General features: G+C 68.8%; 1 protein-coding gene across 1 annotated transcript in view; it reads left to right on the top strand.

The window, feature by feature from the left end:
* RGS12 (regulator of G protein signaling 12) overlaps window positions 1-15,772 on the top strand; it is a 78,703-nt gene that overhangs the window by 60,571 nt on the left and 2,360 nt on the right. Inside the window, 11 exon segments of the mRNA XM_062213199.1 lie at window positions 2,724-2,893; window positions 4,730-4,822; window positions 5,191-5,334; window positions 5,756-5,935; window positions 6,106-6,259; window positions 9,256-9,332; window positions 10,243-10,437; window positions 10,514-10,587; window positions 10,726-10,852; window positions 11,727-11,823; window positions 13,743-13,822. Coding sequence (XP_062069183.1) covers window positions 2,724-2,893; window positions 4,730-4,822; window positions 5,191-5,334; window positions 5,756-5,935; window positions 6,106-6,259; window positions 9,256-9,332; window positions 10,243-10,437; window positions 10,514-10,587; window positions 10,726-10,852; window positions 11,727-11,823; window positions 13,743-13,822 — 1,391 coding nt within the window.

Here is a 15,772-nt window from a genome sequence, read left to right as displayed (position 1 = left end):
TCACTGGCAGTGGGTCCTGGTCCCTCTGTCGGACACTGAGGTTCCTTTCGCAATGAGGCTTTCCCGGCCGGGGCCGCTCGAGAGCAGCGTCCCGCACCACGCCCCGCACCGCGCCCCGCACCGTGCCCTGCACCGCGCCACGCCCCACACCGCGCCCCGCACCGCGCCCCGCACCGTTCCCTGCACCGCGCCACGCCCCACACCGCGCCATGCACCGCGCCATGCACCGCGCCATGCACCGCGCCACGCCCCACACCGCGCCATGCACCGCACCATGCACCACGCCACGCCCCGCACCGCGCCCTGCACCTCGCACAGCGCCAGTCCCGCTGATGCTCCTGGGAGAGCAGCAGGGGGTCCATGTGGGGACTGGGGTGCAGCTCCTGGCTTCAGCCTGGTGCTGGCCATTTAGGGAGTGAACCGGTGGACGGAGCTGTCTCTCTTTCTCCCCCTCTCTGACACTCTTTCATTAGTAAAGAAACCTCAAAAAAGAAGGTAATTAGTATTTGCCAAATCTTATAAAAACGAGTTGTCCGGGCACGGGGGAGGGTGTGGGCATCTCCCACTTAAAACTGACCGTGAGTGAGCGTGGGTGCAGGATGGGGGTGTCCTGTGTCCTGCGGGGCTCTGTGGCCATGCCGAGGCGGGAGCCTCCACATGCCTTCCACTTGAGAGGCAAAATCTCTCCTCCGCCGCTTTTGCCGTCCTCCGGGGGCCCCTGCACAGGCCCCTCTCGCCACCCCCCTGCTCCCGGGGCCAGCCCACCCCCTGCTGCCCTCTGTGTCGCCCCTGGACCCGGCTCCCGCCTTGGCAGGTGCACGCCCTGCTGGCTCCCCTGTTCACCCTCCCTTCAGCCCAAGAGGTTCTGAGGCTCCTACTACTTCTCCCCCCTCCCCCTTTTATTTTTTTAAGATTTATTTGTTTGAAGGGCAGAGTGACAGAAAGAGGAAGAGAGAGCGGTCTCCCTCCTTCCACTGGTTCACTCCCCAAGTGATTGCAAACCAGGAGCCAGGAGCTTCCTCTGGGTCTCCCACACCGGGGCAGGGTCCCAAGCTCTTGGGCCGTCTTCTACTGCTTTTCCAGGCCGTTAGCAGGGAGCTGGGCTGGGTCAGAGGTGGAGCTGCTGGGGCTCGAACTGGCGCCTTCTGGGATGCTGGCACCGCAGGTGGAGGCTTTGCCCACCGCACCTCGGCACCGGCCCCAGGGCTCAGACTTTGCAGGGTTTGAAGACAGTTAGCGAGGATCAGTGTGTGCGGCGTTGAGGAGGGGGACGTGGGCCCCTGCTGCTGGGTCCTGCTGGGGAAGTGCCGCACCGTCCTCCCCCGGGCCCTGCTTCTCCCACTGCGGTCACCTCCTCCCGGCCCGGTGCTCACAGGGTCTGGCAGGCCTGGACGCCCCCAGTGTGCGCCCGTGGGTGGGGCCAGTGCAGGAGCGTCCGGCACAGACGGCAGAAGTTACCAGAAACAGGCGGGGTGGGGGGGTCCCTGGGCTCAGACCTTGCTGAGGCCGCGACACAGGACAGCACGGGGCCACGGCCTCGGCGTGTGCCTCTGCGCGGCCCCGTCACCTCCTTAGCCTCCGCGCCCTCCTCGTGTTCCGGCCCCCGGCCTGCTTCCGTCCTCCACAGGAGGTGCTGGTCCCGGGGCTGCCTGCAGCGTGCGTTGGAGGGGGCTTGGCTGCGGTCTGCTCGTGGGCCAGCTCTGCCCAGCGTGTTGGGTGTCCCCGCAGCGTGCGAGGAGGTGGAGCTGGCCCTGCCGTGGGCTTCTGTGGTTCGGTCTGTCCGTCTCGTGTTCCGGCCCTCCTGACCCAGCCGCGGGCCATGTCCCTCTCAGGAGAGCCCACGGCCCAGCGGCCCAGAAAGCGTGCGCGTGGGTGTGGGGGACCGTGCACACGTGCAGGCTCCTGTCAGGCCTGGCGTTTCTGGGGGGCCCGGGGTGCAGGGGAGCTGGGGGGCCCGGCCGTCCCTCCGCTGGCCGCAGATTCGGAGGCCAAGTTGTCTTTTTTCTGATCCTCGCCTGCGGCTCCTTTGGTCCCATCTCAGCCTTTTCCTGTAGCAGTTGGTGTAACCTGATCTCGGTCTGATTGCTCCCTTCTGTGTCAGTGCCTGTGGAGCTGTGAGCGCCCAGCCTGGCCGCCCTGCTGGGCTGCGCCCCAGAGGGAGAGGGTGTGCGGGGCGGGGGGATGTGGCCACTGCCTCCTGCTTATGGGGTTGGCTTGGAGCCACAGCCGTTGCTGGCCCTGGGGACTCGTCCCGCGGTCAGCAGTGGTCAGGTCCGACCTGTGCCTGGAGGGGCAGTGAGTGGGGGCTTCCGTGTGGTCAGCAGTGTTGCCACGGCACAGGGCCCCTCCGGGCATGGGCTCGTGCGCAGTGGCACGGTCCCTGAGTGGCCACTCGCACTGGCCAGTGTCCCCTGCTCCCGACTGTCCCCTTGGGGATGGGGTCCCTGCCCCGTTGCTCCAGCGGGTAGACCCGGTGATGGGTGAACCCACTGAGGGGCTCGGTGCCACCTTGTGCACACTCGGGAGCCCCCCTTCCGGGGTGCGTGTGGTCACCCACAAATGGGTTTTCAGAAACACCGGACTTGTTGCATGGAGCAGTGGCCCGTGTGCAGGCCCCCGTGCCCCTCGCAGGGCCACACAATGGGGCCCACGCGTGCTTGTGCCTGGAGCGAGCGGGGCGGGCGTGGCGCCCAGGGCAGGGGTGCAGTGTCTGCCGCCCACAGAGCTGACCGGCGCCGACCTCAAGGACTGCGTGAGCAGCAGCAGCCTGAGCAGCAATGCCAGCCTCCCCAGCGTGCAGAGCTGCCGGCGGCTGCGGGAGCGCAGGGTCGCCAGCTGGGCCGTGTCCTTCGAGCGGCTGCTGCAGGACCCCCTCGGCGTCCGGTACTTCTCTGTGAGTAGGGGAGGGCCGTGAGGCAGGGGCGGGCTCCGGCCTGGGCACCGCCCTGCGGCGCCTCTGGCCCCTGCACCTGGGGGCTCAGCCCCGCCCCCTCCGTGGGGAGAGCCCCCTGCGCAGTATGGAGCCCAGGGCTGGGGCAGGGCCGGGGTCCAGGGTGTGGGCTGGGGGGCAGCTGTCTTCCAGGGCCATCGAGGGGGCTTCTGTCGGGGCAGAGGGCAGCCCTGAAGGCTTTGCCCACTTCTCTCCCTGACCCCGCACCCCTGACCCGTGTCCCCCGACCCCGTGTTCCCCCCACCCCACGTCCCCTGACCCCACAACCTGACCCTGCCTCCCCCTGACCCCACACCCCTCAACCCCACACCCTGACCCCCCCCCGTTCCCCCAACCCTGGACCCTGACCCTGCGTCTCCCTGACCCCGCGTCTCCCTACCCCGCACCCTGACCCCGCGTCTCCCTGACCCCGCGTCTCCCTGACCCCGCACCCTGACCCCACGTCCCCCTGACCCCACATCCCTCAAACCCGCACCCTGACCCCCCCGTCCCCCCGACCCCGGACCCTGACCCTGCGTCTCCCTGACCCCCTGTCCCCCTGACCCCACACCCCTCAACCCTGCACCCTGACCCCGCGTCTCCCTGACCCTGCGTCTCCCTACCCCGCGTCTCCCTGACCCCACGTCTCCCTGACCCCGCGTCTCCCTGACCCTGCGTCTCCCGACCCTGCACCCTGACCCCGCGTCTCCCTGACCCCACGTCTCCCTACCCCGCACCCTGACCCTGCGTCTCCTGACCCCGCACCCTGACCCCGCGTCTCCCTGACCCCGCGTCCCCCTGACCCCACATCCCTCAAACCCACACCCTGACCCCCCCGTCCCCCCGACCCCGGACCCTGACCCTGCATCTCCCTGACCCCCTGTCCCCCTGACCCCACACCCCTCAACCCTGCACCCTGACTCCGCATCTCCCTACCCCGCGTCTCCCTGACTCCGCGTCTCCCTACCCCGCATCTCCCTGACCCTGCGTCTCCCTACCCCGCACCCTGACCCCACGTCTCCCTGACCCCCTGTCCCCCTGACCCCACACCCCTCAACCCTGCACCCTGACTCCGCATCTCCCTACCCCGCGTCTCCCTGACCCCGCGTCTCCCTACCCCGCGTCTCCCTGACCCCGCGTCTCCCTGACCCCGCACCCTGACCCCACGTCCCCCTGACCCCACATCCCTCAAACCCGCACCCTGACCCCCCCGTCCCCCCGACCCCGGACCCTGACCCTGCGTCTCCCTGACCCCCTGACCCCACACCCCTCAACCCTGCACCCTGACCCCGCGTCTCCCTGACCCTGCGTCTCCCTACCCCGCGTCTCCCGACCCCGCTCCCTGACCCCGCGTCTCCCTGACCCCGCGTCTCCCTGACCCCGCGTCTCCCTGACCCCGCGTCTCCCTACCCCGCGTCTCCCTACCCCGCGTCTCCCTGACCCCGCGTCTCCCGACTCCGCTCCCTGACCCCGCGTCTCCCTGACCCCGCGTCTCCCTACCCCGCACCCTGACCCCACATCTCCCTACCCCGCGTCTCCCTACCCCGCACCCTGACCCCACGTCTCCCTACCCCGCGTCTCCCTACCCCGCGTCTCCCTGACCCCGCGTCTCCCTACCCCGCGTCTCCCTGACCCTGCATCTCCCTGACCCCGCGTCTCCCGACCCCGCTCCCTGACCCCGCGTCTCCCTGACCCCGCGTCTCCCGACCCCGCGTCTCCCTACCCCGCACCCTGACCCCGCGTCTCCCGACCCCGCGTCTCCCGACTCCGCACCCTGACCCCGCGCCCCGCGTCTCGCAGGACTTCCTGAGGAAGGAGTTCAGCGAGGAGAACATCCTGTTCTGGCAGGCCTGCGAGTGCTTCAGCCATGTTCCCGCGCACGACAAGCGGGAGGTGAGCCGGGCGCCCGAGCGGGGCAGGGCGGTGCCCCCGGGCCTCCGGGCGCTAGAGCAGGCCCCCACAAGGTGTGCACAAAGGCATTTCTTCTCCCGACCAAGTGTTCAAACCTGTGTGAGATTTAACTTTGCCTGAACGTGGCTGTGCGTCCGGGCTGCCGCTGCGAGTTACGATTTGGGGACGGCGCCGGTGTGCGGGTTCTCAGGGAGGCGGGGGCCTGACAGACCCAGCTCTGCACCTCCCTCCCTGGAGTCGGGGCCAGGGCGTGGAGGAGCGGGCTCGGGGCCGGGGAGGCTCTTGCTGGCCTGGCCCATCACTGAGGGGAGCTGCCGGCCCCGCGCGGGCTCAGCCGCTTCTGCCGTCAGCTCTCCTCCAGGGCCCAGGAGATTTTCCGCCGGTTCCTGTGCAGCAAGGCGGCCACCCCCGTCAACATCGACAGCCAGGCCCAGCTGGCCGACGACATTCTCAGCGCGCCCCACCCGGACATGTTCAAGGAGCAGCAGCTGCAGGTGCCGCCCGCACCCGGCCCGCGGGCTCCCGGGGCTCCGCTGCAGGGCCCACGGCTGGGAGGGCCGGAGGCCAGCAGGGGGCCCGCACATGCGTGTGCGCCGCTGGTTACGGTCACGGGGGCCCGGAGGGAGGTCGCTTTCAGGAGCTGTTCTGAAGCCCCTCTCTGCACACACCTTGGAGTCTGGGGAAGGAAACCGTCCCCTGACCTGGCGCTGCTGGCAGCCTGGGTCCCCCCGGCCCCTCGGGAGGCTGCCTCAGGGTCCCCACGGCCTCCCGCTGCCCTGGGCCTACCTGGGCTGCCCGGTGCTGCCTGACGGCCTGGTGACTGGTGGATGGACGTGAAGCCGCACCCGCGTCGGTCGGTGGCCGGAGTCTGCCGGGCCCAGGCCACCCGTGCCTCCCGGTGTGTTCTCCCCGCAGATCTTCAACCTGATGAAGTTCGACAGTTACACTCGATTCCTGAAATCCCAGCTGTACCAGGAGTGCATCCTGGCAGAAGTGGAGGGCCGCGGCCTCCCCGACGCACAGCAGGTGCCCAGCAGCCCGGCGTCCAAGCACAGCGCCGGCTCCGACCACTCCACCGTGTCCACGCCGAAAAAGGTGCCCGGCTGCACCTGCCCAGGAGGGTGGGGGCGGGGGCGGGGCCTGGCGGACCCCTGAGCTGAGCCCATCGAGGCGCTAGGTTACTGCCTGCCGTCCGGTCCGCGGCCCCTTGGCACCCGCACAGTGTGGGGTGGTTGTGGGGACTGAACGGTGTCCGTTCGCGACAGCTAAGCGGGAAATCCAAGTCGGGCCGGTCGCTGAACGAGGAGCTGGGCGCCGACGACAGCGAGAAGAGGCGGAGGGCGGCGTTCTTCTCCTGGTCGCGGACCCGCAGCGCCGGGCGGTCCCAGAAGAAGAAGGACGCCGGCGACCGGCCCCGCGGTGCGTGCGGGCGCGGGGAGAGAGCCTGGGGGGGCAGCGGTGCGTGCGGGGCGCGGGGAGAGAGCCTGGGGGGGGGCAGCGGTGCGTGCGGGCGCGGGGAGAGAGCCTGGGTGGGGCAGCGGTGCGTGCGGGCGCGGGGAGAGAGCGGGGGGGGGGGGGGCAGTGGTGCGTGCGGGCGCGGGGAGAGAGCCTGGGGGGGCGGCGGTGCGTGCGGGCGCGGGGAGAGAGCCTGGGGGGGAGGCGGTGCGTGCGGGCGCGGGGAGAGAGCCTGGGGGGGGCAGCGGTGCCTGCGGGCGCGGGGAGAGAGCCTGGGGGGGAGGCGGTGCGTGCGGGCGCGGGGAGAGAGCCTGGGGGGGGCAGCGGTGCCTGCGGGCGCGGGGAGAGAGCCTGGGGGGGCAGCGGTGCGTGCGGGCGCGGGGAGAGAGCCTGGGGGGGAGGCGGTGCGTGCGGGCGCGGGGAGAGAGCCTGGGGGGGGCAGCGGTGCCTGCGGGCGCGGGGAGAGCCGGGGCGGGCAGCGGTGCGTGCGGGCGCGGGGAGAGAGCCTGGGGGGGGCAGCGGTGCCTGCGGGCGCGGGGAGAGCGAGGGGGGCGGGGGGCAGCGGTGCGTGCGGGCGCGGGGAGAGAGCGTGGGGGGGCAGCGGTGCCTGCGGGCGCGGGGAGAGAGCGGGGGGGGGGCAGCGGTGCCAGCGGGCGCGGGGAGAGCGAGGGGGGCGGGGGGCAGCGGTGCGTGCGGGCGCGGGGAGAGAGCGTGGGGGGGCAGCGGTGCGTGCGGGCGCGGGGAGGGGGGGCAGCGGTGCGTGCGGGCGCGGGGAGAGAGCCTGGGGGGGCAGCGGTGCCTGCGGGCGCGGGGAGAGCCGGGGCGGGGGGCAGCATCGGCTGAGGAGGGGCTGGGCAGCCCGTGGCTCGGGGCCGCTGCTGCTCACTTCCTGGGGAGGGACCAGGAGCCTCCGGTAGGAAGCTTGGAAAATACGGAGAGCAGAGGGAGTCCGCCGTCCGTGCCTGCACCCAGCCTTGTCCTTCTGCCTGGGCCCCCCTGGCTGTGTGTGTGTGTCTCCCCTGTGTGTGTGTGTCCTCTGTGTGTGTGTCTCCACTGTGTGTGTGTCTCCCCTGTGTGTGTGTGTCCCCGGCTGTGTGTGTGTCTCCCCTGTGTGTGTGTCTCCCCTGTGTGTGTGTGTCCCCGGCTGTGTGTGTGTGTCTCCCCTGTGTGTGTGTGTCCCCGGCTGTGTGTGTGTGTCCCCTGTGTGTGTGTGTCTCCCCTGTGTGTGTATGTGTGTCCTCTGTGTGTGTGTCTCCCCTGTGTGTGTGTCCCCGGCTGTGTGTGTATGTGTGTCCCCTGGCTGTGTGTGTGTGTGTCCTCTGTGTGTGTGTCTCCCCTGTGTGTGTGTGTCCCCGGCTGTGTGTGTGTGTCTCCCCTGTGTGTGTGTCCCCGGCTGTGTGTGTGTCTCCCCTGTGTGTGTGTGTCCTCTGTGTGTGTGTGTCTCCACTGTGTGTGTATGTGTGTCCTCTGTGTGTGTATGTGTGTCCTCTGTGTGTGTGTCTCCCCTATGTGTGTGTCCCCAGCTGTGTGTGTATGTGTGTCCCCTGGCTGTGTGTGTGTGTGTGTCCTCTGTGTGTGTGTCTCCCCTGTGTGTGTGTGTCCCCGGCTGTGTGTGTCTCCCCTGTGTGTGTGTGTGTCCCCGGCTGTGTGTGTGTCTCCCCTGTGTGTGTGTGTCCCCGGCTGTGTGTGTGTCTCCCCTGTGTGTGTGTGTCTCCCCTATGTGTGTGTGTCTCCCCTATGTGTGTGTGTCTCCTGGCTGTGTGTGTGTATGTGTCCTCCTGTGTGTGTATGTGTCTCCCCTGTGTGTGTCTCCTGCTGGCTGTGTGTAGTGTGTGTCTCTGTCTCCCCGTGTATGTGTGTGTGTCCTGCTCTGTGTGTGTGTGCATGTGTCCCCTGTGTGTGTGTGTGTCCTGCTCTCTCTGTGTGTATGTGTGTGTCCCCTGTGTGTGTGTGTGTGTCTCCTGCTGGCTCTGTGTGTGCCCGTGCGTCCTCGTTGTTGCTGAAATGTCTCAGTGTGGTTGGGGTGGAAAGCGTTACCGGGGTGTGGTGTCTTGGACATCTTGAAGGCCGCCTGTTCTGGGTCACTTTCCCCCAGTTTCGTCTTGTCTAGAGAGAGGGGCCCACGCAGGGGCTGGGCCTGGCTGGGAGGGAGTCTCTCTCTCTCTCTCTTTTTTTTTTTAGAGATTTATTTATTTATTTGAAAGTCAGAATTACACAAAGAGAGAGAGAGAGAGAGAGAGGTCTTCCATCCACTGGTTCACTCCCTAGTCGGCTGCAACAGCCGGAGCTGGGCCAGTCCAGAGCTCCTCTGGGTCTCCCACAAGGGTGCAGGGGCCCGAGCACCTGGGCCGTCCTCCACTGCTATCCCAGGCCACAGCAGGGAGCTGGATTGGAAGTGGAGCAGCCGGGACTTGAACCAGTGCCCACACAGGATGCCGGCCCTGCAGGCATGGCTTAACCCGCTGCGCCACAGCGCCGCCCCCAGGGAGTCTCTTGTCAGAAGCAGTGACAGCCGGGGGCGGGGTGGGGGGTGCTGAGCTTGGCCTTCCTGGGCAGCACGGCCCTCTCACTTCCCGCCCTGGGGTCTTCAGAGCAGAGGTGGCTGGGTGCACACTTCGGAGATGAGCCTCAGGCTGTGGGCTGTGCCCGTAGGCTCTGTGGCCTGGCCTCCGGGGAAGCCGAGCCCTGAGGCTCGGGCAGGTGTGGCTGGGGGAGTGTGTCCCAGGCGTGTGCTGGGGGTGTGTCCCAGGCCGGCGGCTGTGCAGTGGCTGCCTGGAACCCGGCACAGGCCGTGGAGCTGTCAGGGAGTGGGTGGGGCAGGTGCCCTGCAATCCGGCTCTGGCTGGCCGCAGTTAGGACGATGACTGGACGCGGGGGTAGGTGGTCTGTGTCCTGTTTAAAGGGGGTGGGGTGGGAGCCGGCCAAGGGGGGGCCTGGCTCTGAGTGGCTGCTTCCCGCAGACGCCGCCCAGGCCAACGGAGGCCTGTGCCGCCGGGAGTCCCAGGGCTCCGTGTCCTCCGCGGGGAGCCTGGACCTGGTGAGTCGCCGCCACCCACAGAACACCCAGGCTTACAGAGCGAGTGCCCCTGCCCAGGGCCCGCCTGCCATGGCCAGGCCCCCCAGACCCTGCCAGGAGCCCTAGGAAGGGCTCTGGGTTTCTTCCCGATATTCTTTTCTAACAGAACTAATGTCGCTGACCTCCCACATTGAACCAGGCGCCTGGTCTTGCTGTCCCCTCTGTGCGTGGCACCCGGGGAGGGCGCGGGCAGGCAGGGGCGGGGGTCGTGGGCACCAGGAGGGTGCGGCAGGCAGGGGCGGGGGTCGTGGGCACCAGGAGGGCGTGGGCAGGCAGGGGCGGGAGTCATGGGCACCTGGGAGGGCGCGGGCAGGCAGGGGCAGGGGTCGTGGGCACCCAGGAGGGCACAGGCAGGCAGGGGTGGGGGTCCTGGGCACCGGGAGGGCGCGGGCAGGCAGGGGCAGGGGTCGTGGGCACCCGGGAGGGCGTGGGCAGGCAGGGGTGGGGGTCGTGGGCACCGGGAGGGCACAGGCAGGCAGGGGTGGGGGTCGTGGGGCACCGGGAGGGCACAGGCAGGCAGGGGCGGGGGTCGTGGGCACCCGGGAGGGTTCTGGTGACTCCTGCTGGCCGGGCAGCTGGAGGCCGCCTGGTCCCCGCCGGGCCGTGTACCTCCCTGGTCTGCTGGCCGCCGTGGTGGCTGCAGGGAGCCCCTCCCGTGGCCACGCAGCGAGCCGTCCCCATACCTGGGGAGGCTGCCCGGGGCTGTGCTGACAGCCAAGGAAAAGGCATGCCTGCTGTTACAGGAGGGTCCCGCACAGCTGGGGTTGCCTCCTGAGCCAGGGGGGCCCTGGGCTGCGAGCCGTAGCTGCTGGCCTCGGGAGGTGCCTTCGCCCCTGTAACCCCGGCGCCTGCCCTGTCTCCCTGTGCCCAGCCGGAGGCCTGCAGGACCCTGGCTCCCGAGAGGGACAAGGCCGCCAAGCAGTGCTGCATCCAGCTCCCGGACGGGACGTCCTGCGCCGTGGCCGTCAGGTCGGGCTTCTCCATCAAGGAGGTCCTGGCTGGGCTCTGCGAGCAGCACGGCATCAACGGGGCGGCCGTGGACCTCTTCCTCGTGGGCGGGGACAAGGTACTCACGCCGCGCGGCCCGGCTCCGCCCGCCCTCCCGCCGCGGGCGCCCACTGAGTCCTGGTCTCTGTCCACAGCCCCTGGTGCTGCACCAGGACAGTAGCATCTTGGAGTCGCGCGACCTGCGTCTGGAGAAGCGCACCCTGTTTCGGTAAGAGGGGCGTGGCCGGCCAGCCACGGGCGGGAGCGGAGGGCAGGGGCCGCGCTGCCCGGGGGGCTGCCGTGGTGGCCGGCTGAGCCGGGCAGAGGCGGCGCAGGTGCTCCCAAGTGTGTCACTGTCCCCCCCCAGGCTGGACCTCGTTCCGATTAACCGGTCAGTGGGACTGAAGGCCAAGCCCACGAAGCCGGTCACGGAGGTGCTGCGGCCTGTCGTGGCCAAGTACGGCCTGGACCTGGGCAGTCTGCTCGTGAGGCTGGTGGGTGTCGCCGGGTCGCTGTGTGCCCCTCGCGTCCTCAGCCCCTGTGCTCCTCGGCAGGTCCTGCCCCCCTGTGCCCGGGCTGGGGTTTGGTCCAAGGAAGCTGAAATGAGAAACAAGTGACCCTGAAATGCCCCACGCCGGCTCCCCGTCCAAGCGAGCACTCAGCAGGCTGCTGGCCGCAGTGGGCGGGGCAGGAGGAGGGGGAGGAGAGCAGGCTCCCAGCCAATCACTGCCTTGGGCGGGGCAGGAGGGGCGGGAGGAGAGCAGGCCCCCAGCCAATCACTGTCTTGGGCGGGGCAGGAGGGGCGGGAGGAGAGCAGGCCAGGTGGCCCTGTGCCGTCAGACCAGGCACAGGTTCCATGGCTCTGAGCCTTGCCCGCCAGCCCCACCCCTCCCGCCAGCCCCGCTCAGGGCCCTGCCTCGCCCCTGCCTCGCTCCTCCTGCCTCGGTTTCCCTGCCCGTGCTTGGGGGACGCAGGCCAGGCTGACCAGGGCCGCCCCCTGGTGTGAATCCCCGTGCACCCTGTGGTTACACTGGCCTGACCTAAGTGGGTCCTGTGGGCCCCCTGGTGTCCAGGAATGCCGTAGGGGAGCAGGGCCCGGCAGGAGCCCTGGCCCAGGCCGCAGTCCGCACTTCCTGGGGCGGGGGGCGGGGAGGCGACCTCGAGCCTCCTCAGTTGAGGACTGGAGCCAGGTGTCAGGACTCAGCCAGTGTTGCTGTGCCGAGGGGGGTGCCGGTGCTCCGGCAGGCGGCCGGTCCAGTGGGGCCAGTGGGTGTGTGACTCCCGCAGGCCTGGGACTGCTTTACTGTCCCGGGCGACTGCTCCAGGAGTTTCCATGCTGGGTAAATGACGCCCTCTGTTTGCATTTAGAGTGGAGAGAAGGAGCCCCTGGACCTCGGCGCCCCCATCTCGAGCCTGGATGGACAGCGGGTCATCTTGGAGGAGCGGGGCCCTTCCCGGGGGAGAGGTGAGGGCGCCCGCCACCCCAGCCCAGGCCCTGCCGCCCTCACCACGCCCGGGACCCCGGCTCCCACAACAGCATTTGCCCCGTCCCGCGGCATTTCTCAGACGGGGCGCCCGCGGGGTGAGCAGCCCTGCGTCCCCAGCGTGCCCTGAGCCCCGCCGTGCTCACGTCAGCTCACTCGCAGACCTGCTGGAAGGCGTCCTTGGCCACGCTCTACAGAAGGGCAATGGGGCCTTGGGGCGTGGTAGCCCTGTCCAGGCAGTGGGCGGAGGCTGCACCTGGCGGTTCAGCCAGAGTGTCCGAGGGGCGCGGTGAGGGGAGGAGCCGGGCAGGCCATGCCCCCGCAGCCAGCAGCCCACGCCGGGCAGAGGCAGGAAGGAGGCTCCCCGGGGAATGGAGGTGATGGGGTCGACTGGGTGTGGGATCCTGGGCCTGGTCGGGAGGGTGCGGCGGGGGTGGGGTGGGCAGGGCAGGAGGACTTGGGCTGTGGCCCGCACTCCCTTGCTGCAGGTTGCCGGGAGAGCGTGGGCAGCCAGCGGGAGGCTGCAGGGTAGCTGCTGTGGCCGGGTCCTGCTGGGCACACTGCTGTGTGCACTGCATCGTGGTGCGCCAGGGTGAAGCCCAGCCCTGCCCAGGGCTGCCTGCCTCAAGCACCGCCCAGGGCTCCAGGGGAGGACTGTCCAGGAGGGATGAGTGGCCCAGAGCCAATTCCAGACAGCCCTGGGCTGCCTTTCCCTCACCAGAGCCTGGCCCCTTGACAACTGTGGCCCAGGCGATCCTGGGGCTCCTGAGCTGCATCGCATAGGGCAGGCATGGGACACCTGTCTGCGCCCCACTGGGGACTCCTGCTAGTGGGGCTCCCGTTCAGCCCCCCACTCGCTGAAGAGGGGAGGGTCTCCGCCAGCCTGTGCCCTGCTGTAGAGAATGCCGGTGTCTGGGTGGCTGGTGGCCCCGGCGCAGCCCGTGCCTTCTCTGCGGCTCCCGCCGGCTCCAGGGGTCAGAGGGGGCTGCGCAGCCCTGTGTGGAGCAGGGTGCTCGTCTGGCTGGGTCTGGGCTGGAGAGAGGTCTCGACCGTGATGCCGGTGGAGGTCCTGTCTAGAGACGCGTCGTTCTCAGCTCCTGCTCCCACTAACAAAGGACGTGAGACAAGCGGCTGGGCTAAGGAGGGGCTGGCTTTGGCTCGCACTGGGAGGCTCGTGGTGCGTGCCCAGGGGGAGGCAGAGGCGGGGTGTCGCTGTGCCCCGGCAGCTGCAAGCACCTGGCTGCTTCCCCGTGATGGACGTCTCCACCCTGTCAGTGCCGCCAAACCACGGCTTTGGCACTCAAGCACCTGGGCATTAGGGAGCCGAGTCACCTGCACATGGAGGGGGCTGGTGCTGTGGCCTAGCGGGTGAAGCTGCCGCTGTCCACACCGGCATCCCACGTGGGCGCCCACTGGAGTCCCGGCTGCTCCACTTCCGATCCAGCTCCCTGCTAGTGTGCCTGGGAAAGCAGCAGAGGGTGGCCTGTGTCCCTGGGCCCCTGCACCCACTTGGGAGACCCAGACGAGGCTCCTGGCTCCTGGCTTTGGCCTGGCCATTGTGGCCTTTTGGGGGAGTGAACCAGAGGGTGGAAGATTTCTCTCTCCCTCTGTAACTCTGCCTTTCAAATACATAAATTCTTTAAAAACCAAAAATACAAGCCCCAAATAGCGCGTGGGATGCGCGCTCAGTGTCGCTAGGTGTGCAGAGAAACTGCCGTCCTGCACACCGGCCCCAGGGGCCACCTGCACTGGGCAGGGACAAGTGCCGGAGCCTGGCCGAGGCCAGCACGAGACGCAGGGACAGCCACTCGCTTTGGCTTCCTGCAGCGCTGTGGCGGAGCTGTGTTCACTGTTGAGATGCGCTTGTGACTTCCTGTCGGATAAAGCTTGTCTCTTTCAGCATCCACAGAGAGACAGAGAGGTGTAGCAGTCAAACCGAACGTGGCTGTAGCTTCCGGATCCAGGAGTCACTCGGCTACGGTAATCCCCTCCCTGCACCCCACCTGCGGCTCTGCAAAGACCCCGCCCTGCTTCCTCCCCGCCAGGCTACGGTTCTGGTTCCACCAGGCACCCCCTCCCACAGGGTACAGCTCCACCAGCCCCTCCTCCTCCAGGGTACAGCTCTACCAGCCCCCCCTCCCACAGGGTACAGCTCCACCAGCCCCCCCTCCCACAGGGTACAGCTCCACCAGCCCCCCCTCCAGGGTACAGCTCCACCAGCCCCCCCCAGGTACAGCTCCACCAGCCCCCCCCTCCTCCAGGGTACAGCTACACCAGCCCCCCCTCCAGGGTACAGCTCCACCAGCCCCCCCCCCAGGTACAGCTCCACCAGCCCCCCTCCCACAGGGTACAGCTCCACTAGCCCCCCCTAGGGTACAGCTCCACCAGACACCCCCTCCAGGATACAGCTCCACCAGCCCCCCCCCCCCGGGGTACAGCTCCACCAGCCCTCCCCTCCAGGGTACAGCTCCACCAGCCCCCCCTCCTCCAGGGTACAGCTCCACCAGCCCCCACCTCCTCCAGGGTACAGCTCCACCAGCCCCCCATCCTCTAGGGTACAGCTCCACAAGCCCCCCCTCCTCCAGGGTACAGCTCCATCAGCCCCCACCTCCTCCAGGGTGCAGCTCCACCAGCCCCCATCCAGGGTACAGCTCCACCAGCCCCCTCCTCCAGGGTACAGCTCCACCAGCCCCCTCCTCTAGGGTACAGCTCCACCAGCCCCCTCCTCCAGGGTACAGCTCCACCAGCCCCTCCTCCTCCAGGGTACAGCTCCACCAGCCCCCATCCAGGGTACAGCTCCACCAGCCCCCTCCTCTAGGGTACAGTTCCACCAGCCCCCTCCTCCAGGGTACAGCTCCACCAGCCCCCTCCTCCAGGGTACAGCTCCACCAGCCCCCTCCTCCAGGGTACAGCTCCACCAGCCCCTCCTCCTCCAGGGTACAGCTCCACCAGCCCCTCCTCCTCCAGGGTACAGCTCCACCAGCCCCCCCTCCTCCAGGGTACAGCTCCACCAGCCCCTCCTCCTCCAGGGTACAGCTCCACCAGCCCCCCCTCCTCCAGGGTACAGCTCCACCAGCCCCCTCCTCTAGGGTATAGCTCCACCAGCCCCCCCTCCTCCAGGGTACAGCTCCACCAGCCCTCCTCCAGGGTACAGCTCCACCAGCCCCCCCTCCTCCAGGGTGCAGCTCCATGAGCCCCTGGCCCCCCTGATGAGCCTTTGTCCCTTGAGGTTCCTGCTCAGGGTTGCACCCCGTTCTTTGGGGGTCTCTCCCAGCTGTGAATGCCAGCCTCCGGCTCACTCTGTGCTGGGGTGGGCTGTGCGTCCCTGGCACGTGTGTGCGTGGGTGTGCGGGGTGGGCTGTGCGTCCCTGGTGCATGTGTGCATGTGTGTGCGGGGTGGGCTGTGTCCCTGGCACGTGTGTGCGCATGGGCGTGCGCATGTGCGTGGGTGGTTGGGGTGGGCTTGTGGCCCTGGCACATGTGTATGTGTGCGGAGTGGGCTGTGCGGCCCTGGCTCGTGTGTGCGTGGGTGTGTGGGGTGGGCTGTGCATTCCTGGCGTGTGTGTGTGCATGTGCGGGGTGGGCTGTGTCCCTGGCACGCGTGTGTGCATGTGCGTGGGTGGTTGGGGTGGGCTTGCAGCCCTGGCACATGTGTATGTGTGCGGGGTGGGCTGTGTGTCCCTGGTGTGCGTGTGCAGGATGGGCTGTGCGGCCCTGGCACGTGTGTGCATGTGTGCTTGGTGGGTTGTGTGTCCCTGGCTCACATGTGCGTGGGTGTGTGGGTGTGCGGGTGGGCTGTGTGGCCCTGGCTCATGTGTGCACGTGTGTGTGGGCGTGTGGGTGGGCTGTGTGTCCCTGGCGCATGTGTGTGTGTGTGCTTGGTGGGTTGTGTGTCCCTGGCTCACATGTGCGTGGGTGTGTGGGTGTGCG

Source organism: Lepus europaeus, chromosome 16 (genome assembly GCF_033115175.1).
Source record: "Lepus europaeus isolate LE1 chromosome 16, mLepTim1.pri, whole genome shotgun sequence".
NCBI lineage: Eukaryota > Metazoa > Chordata > Mammalia > Lagomorpha > Leporidae > Lepus > Lepus europaeus.
Note: the sequence above shows the minus strand (reverse complement) of the source record. Positions and strands in the feature narration are given on the sequence as shown.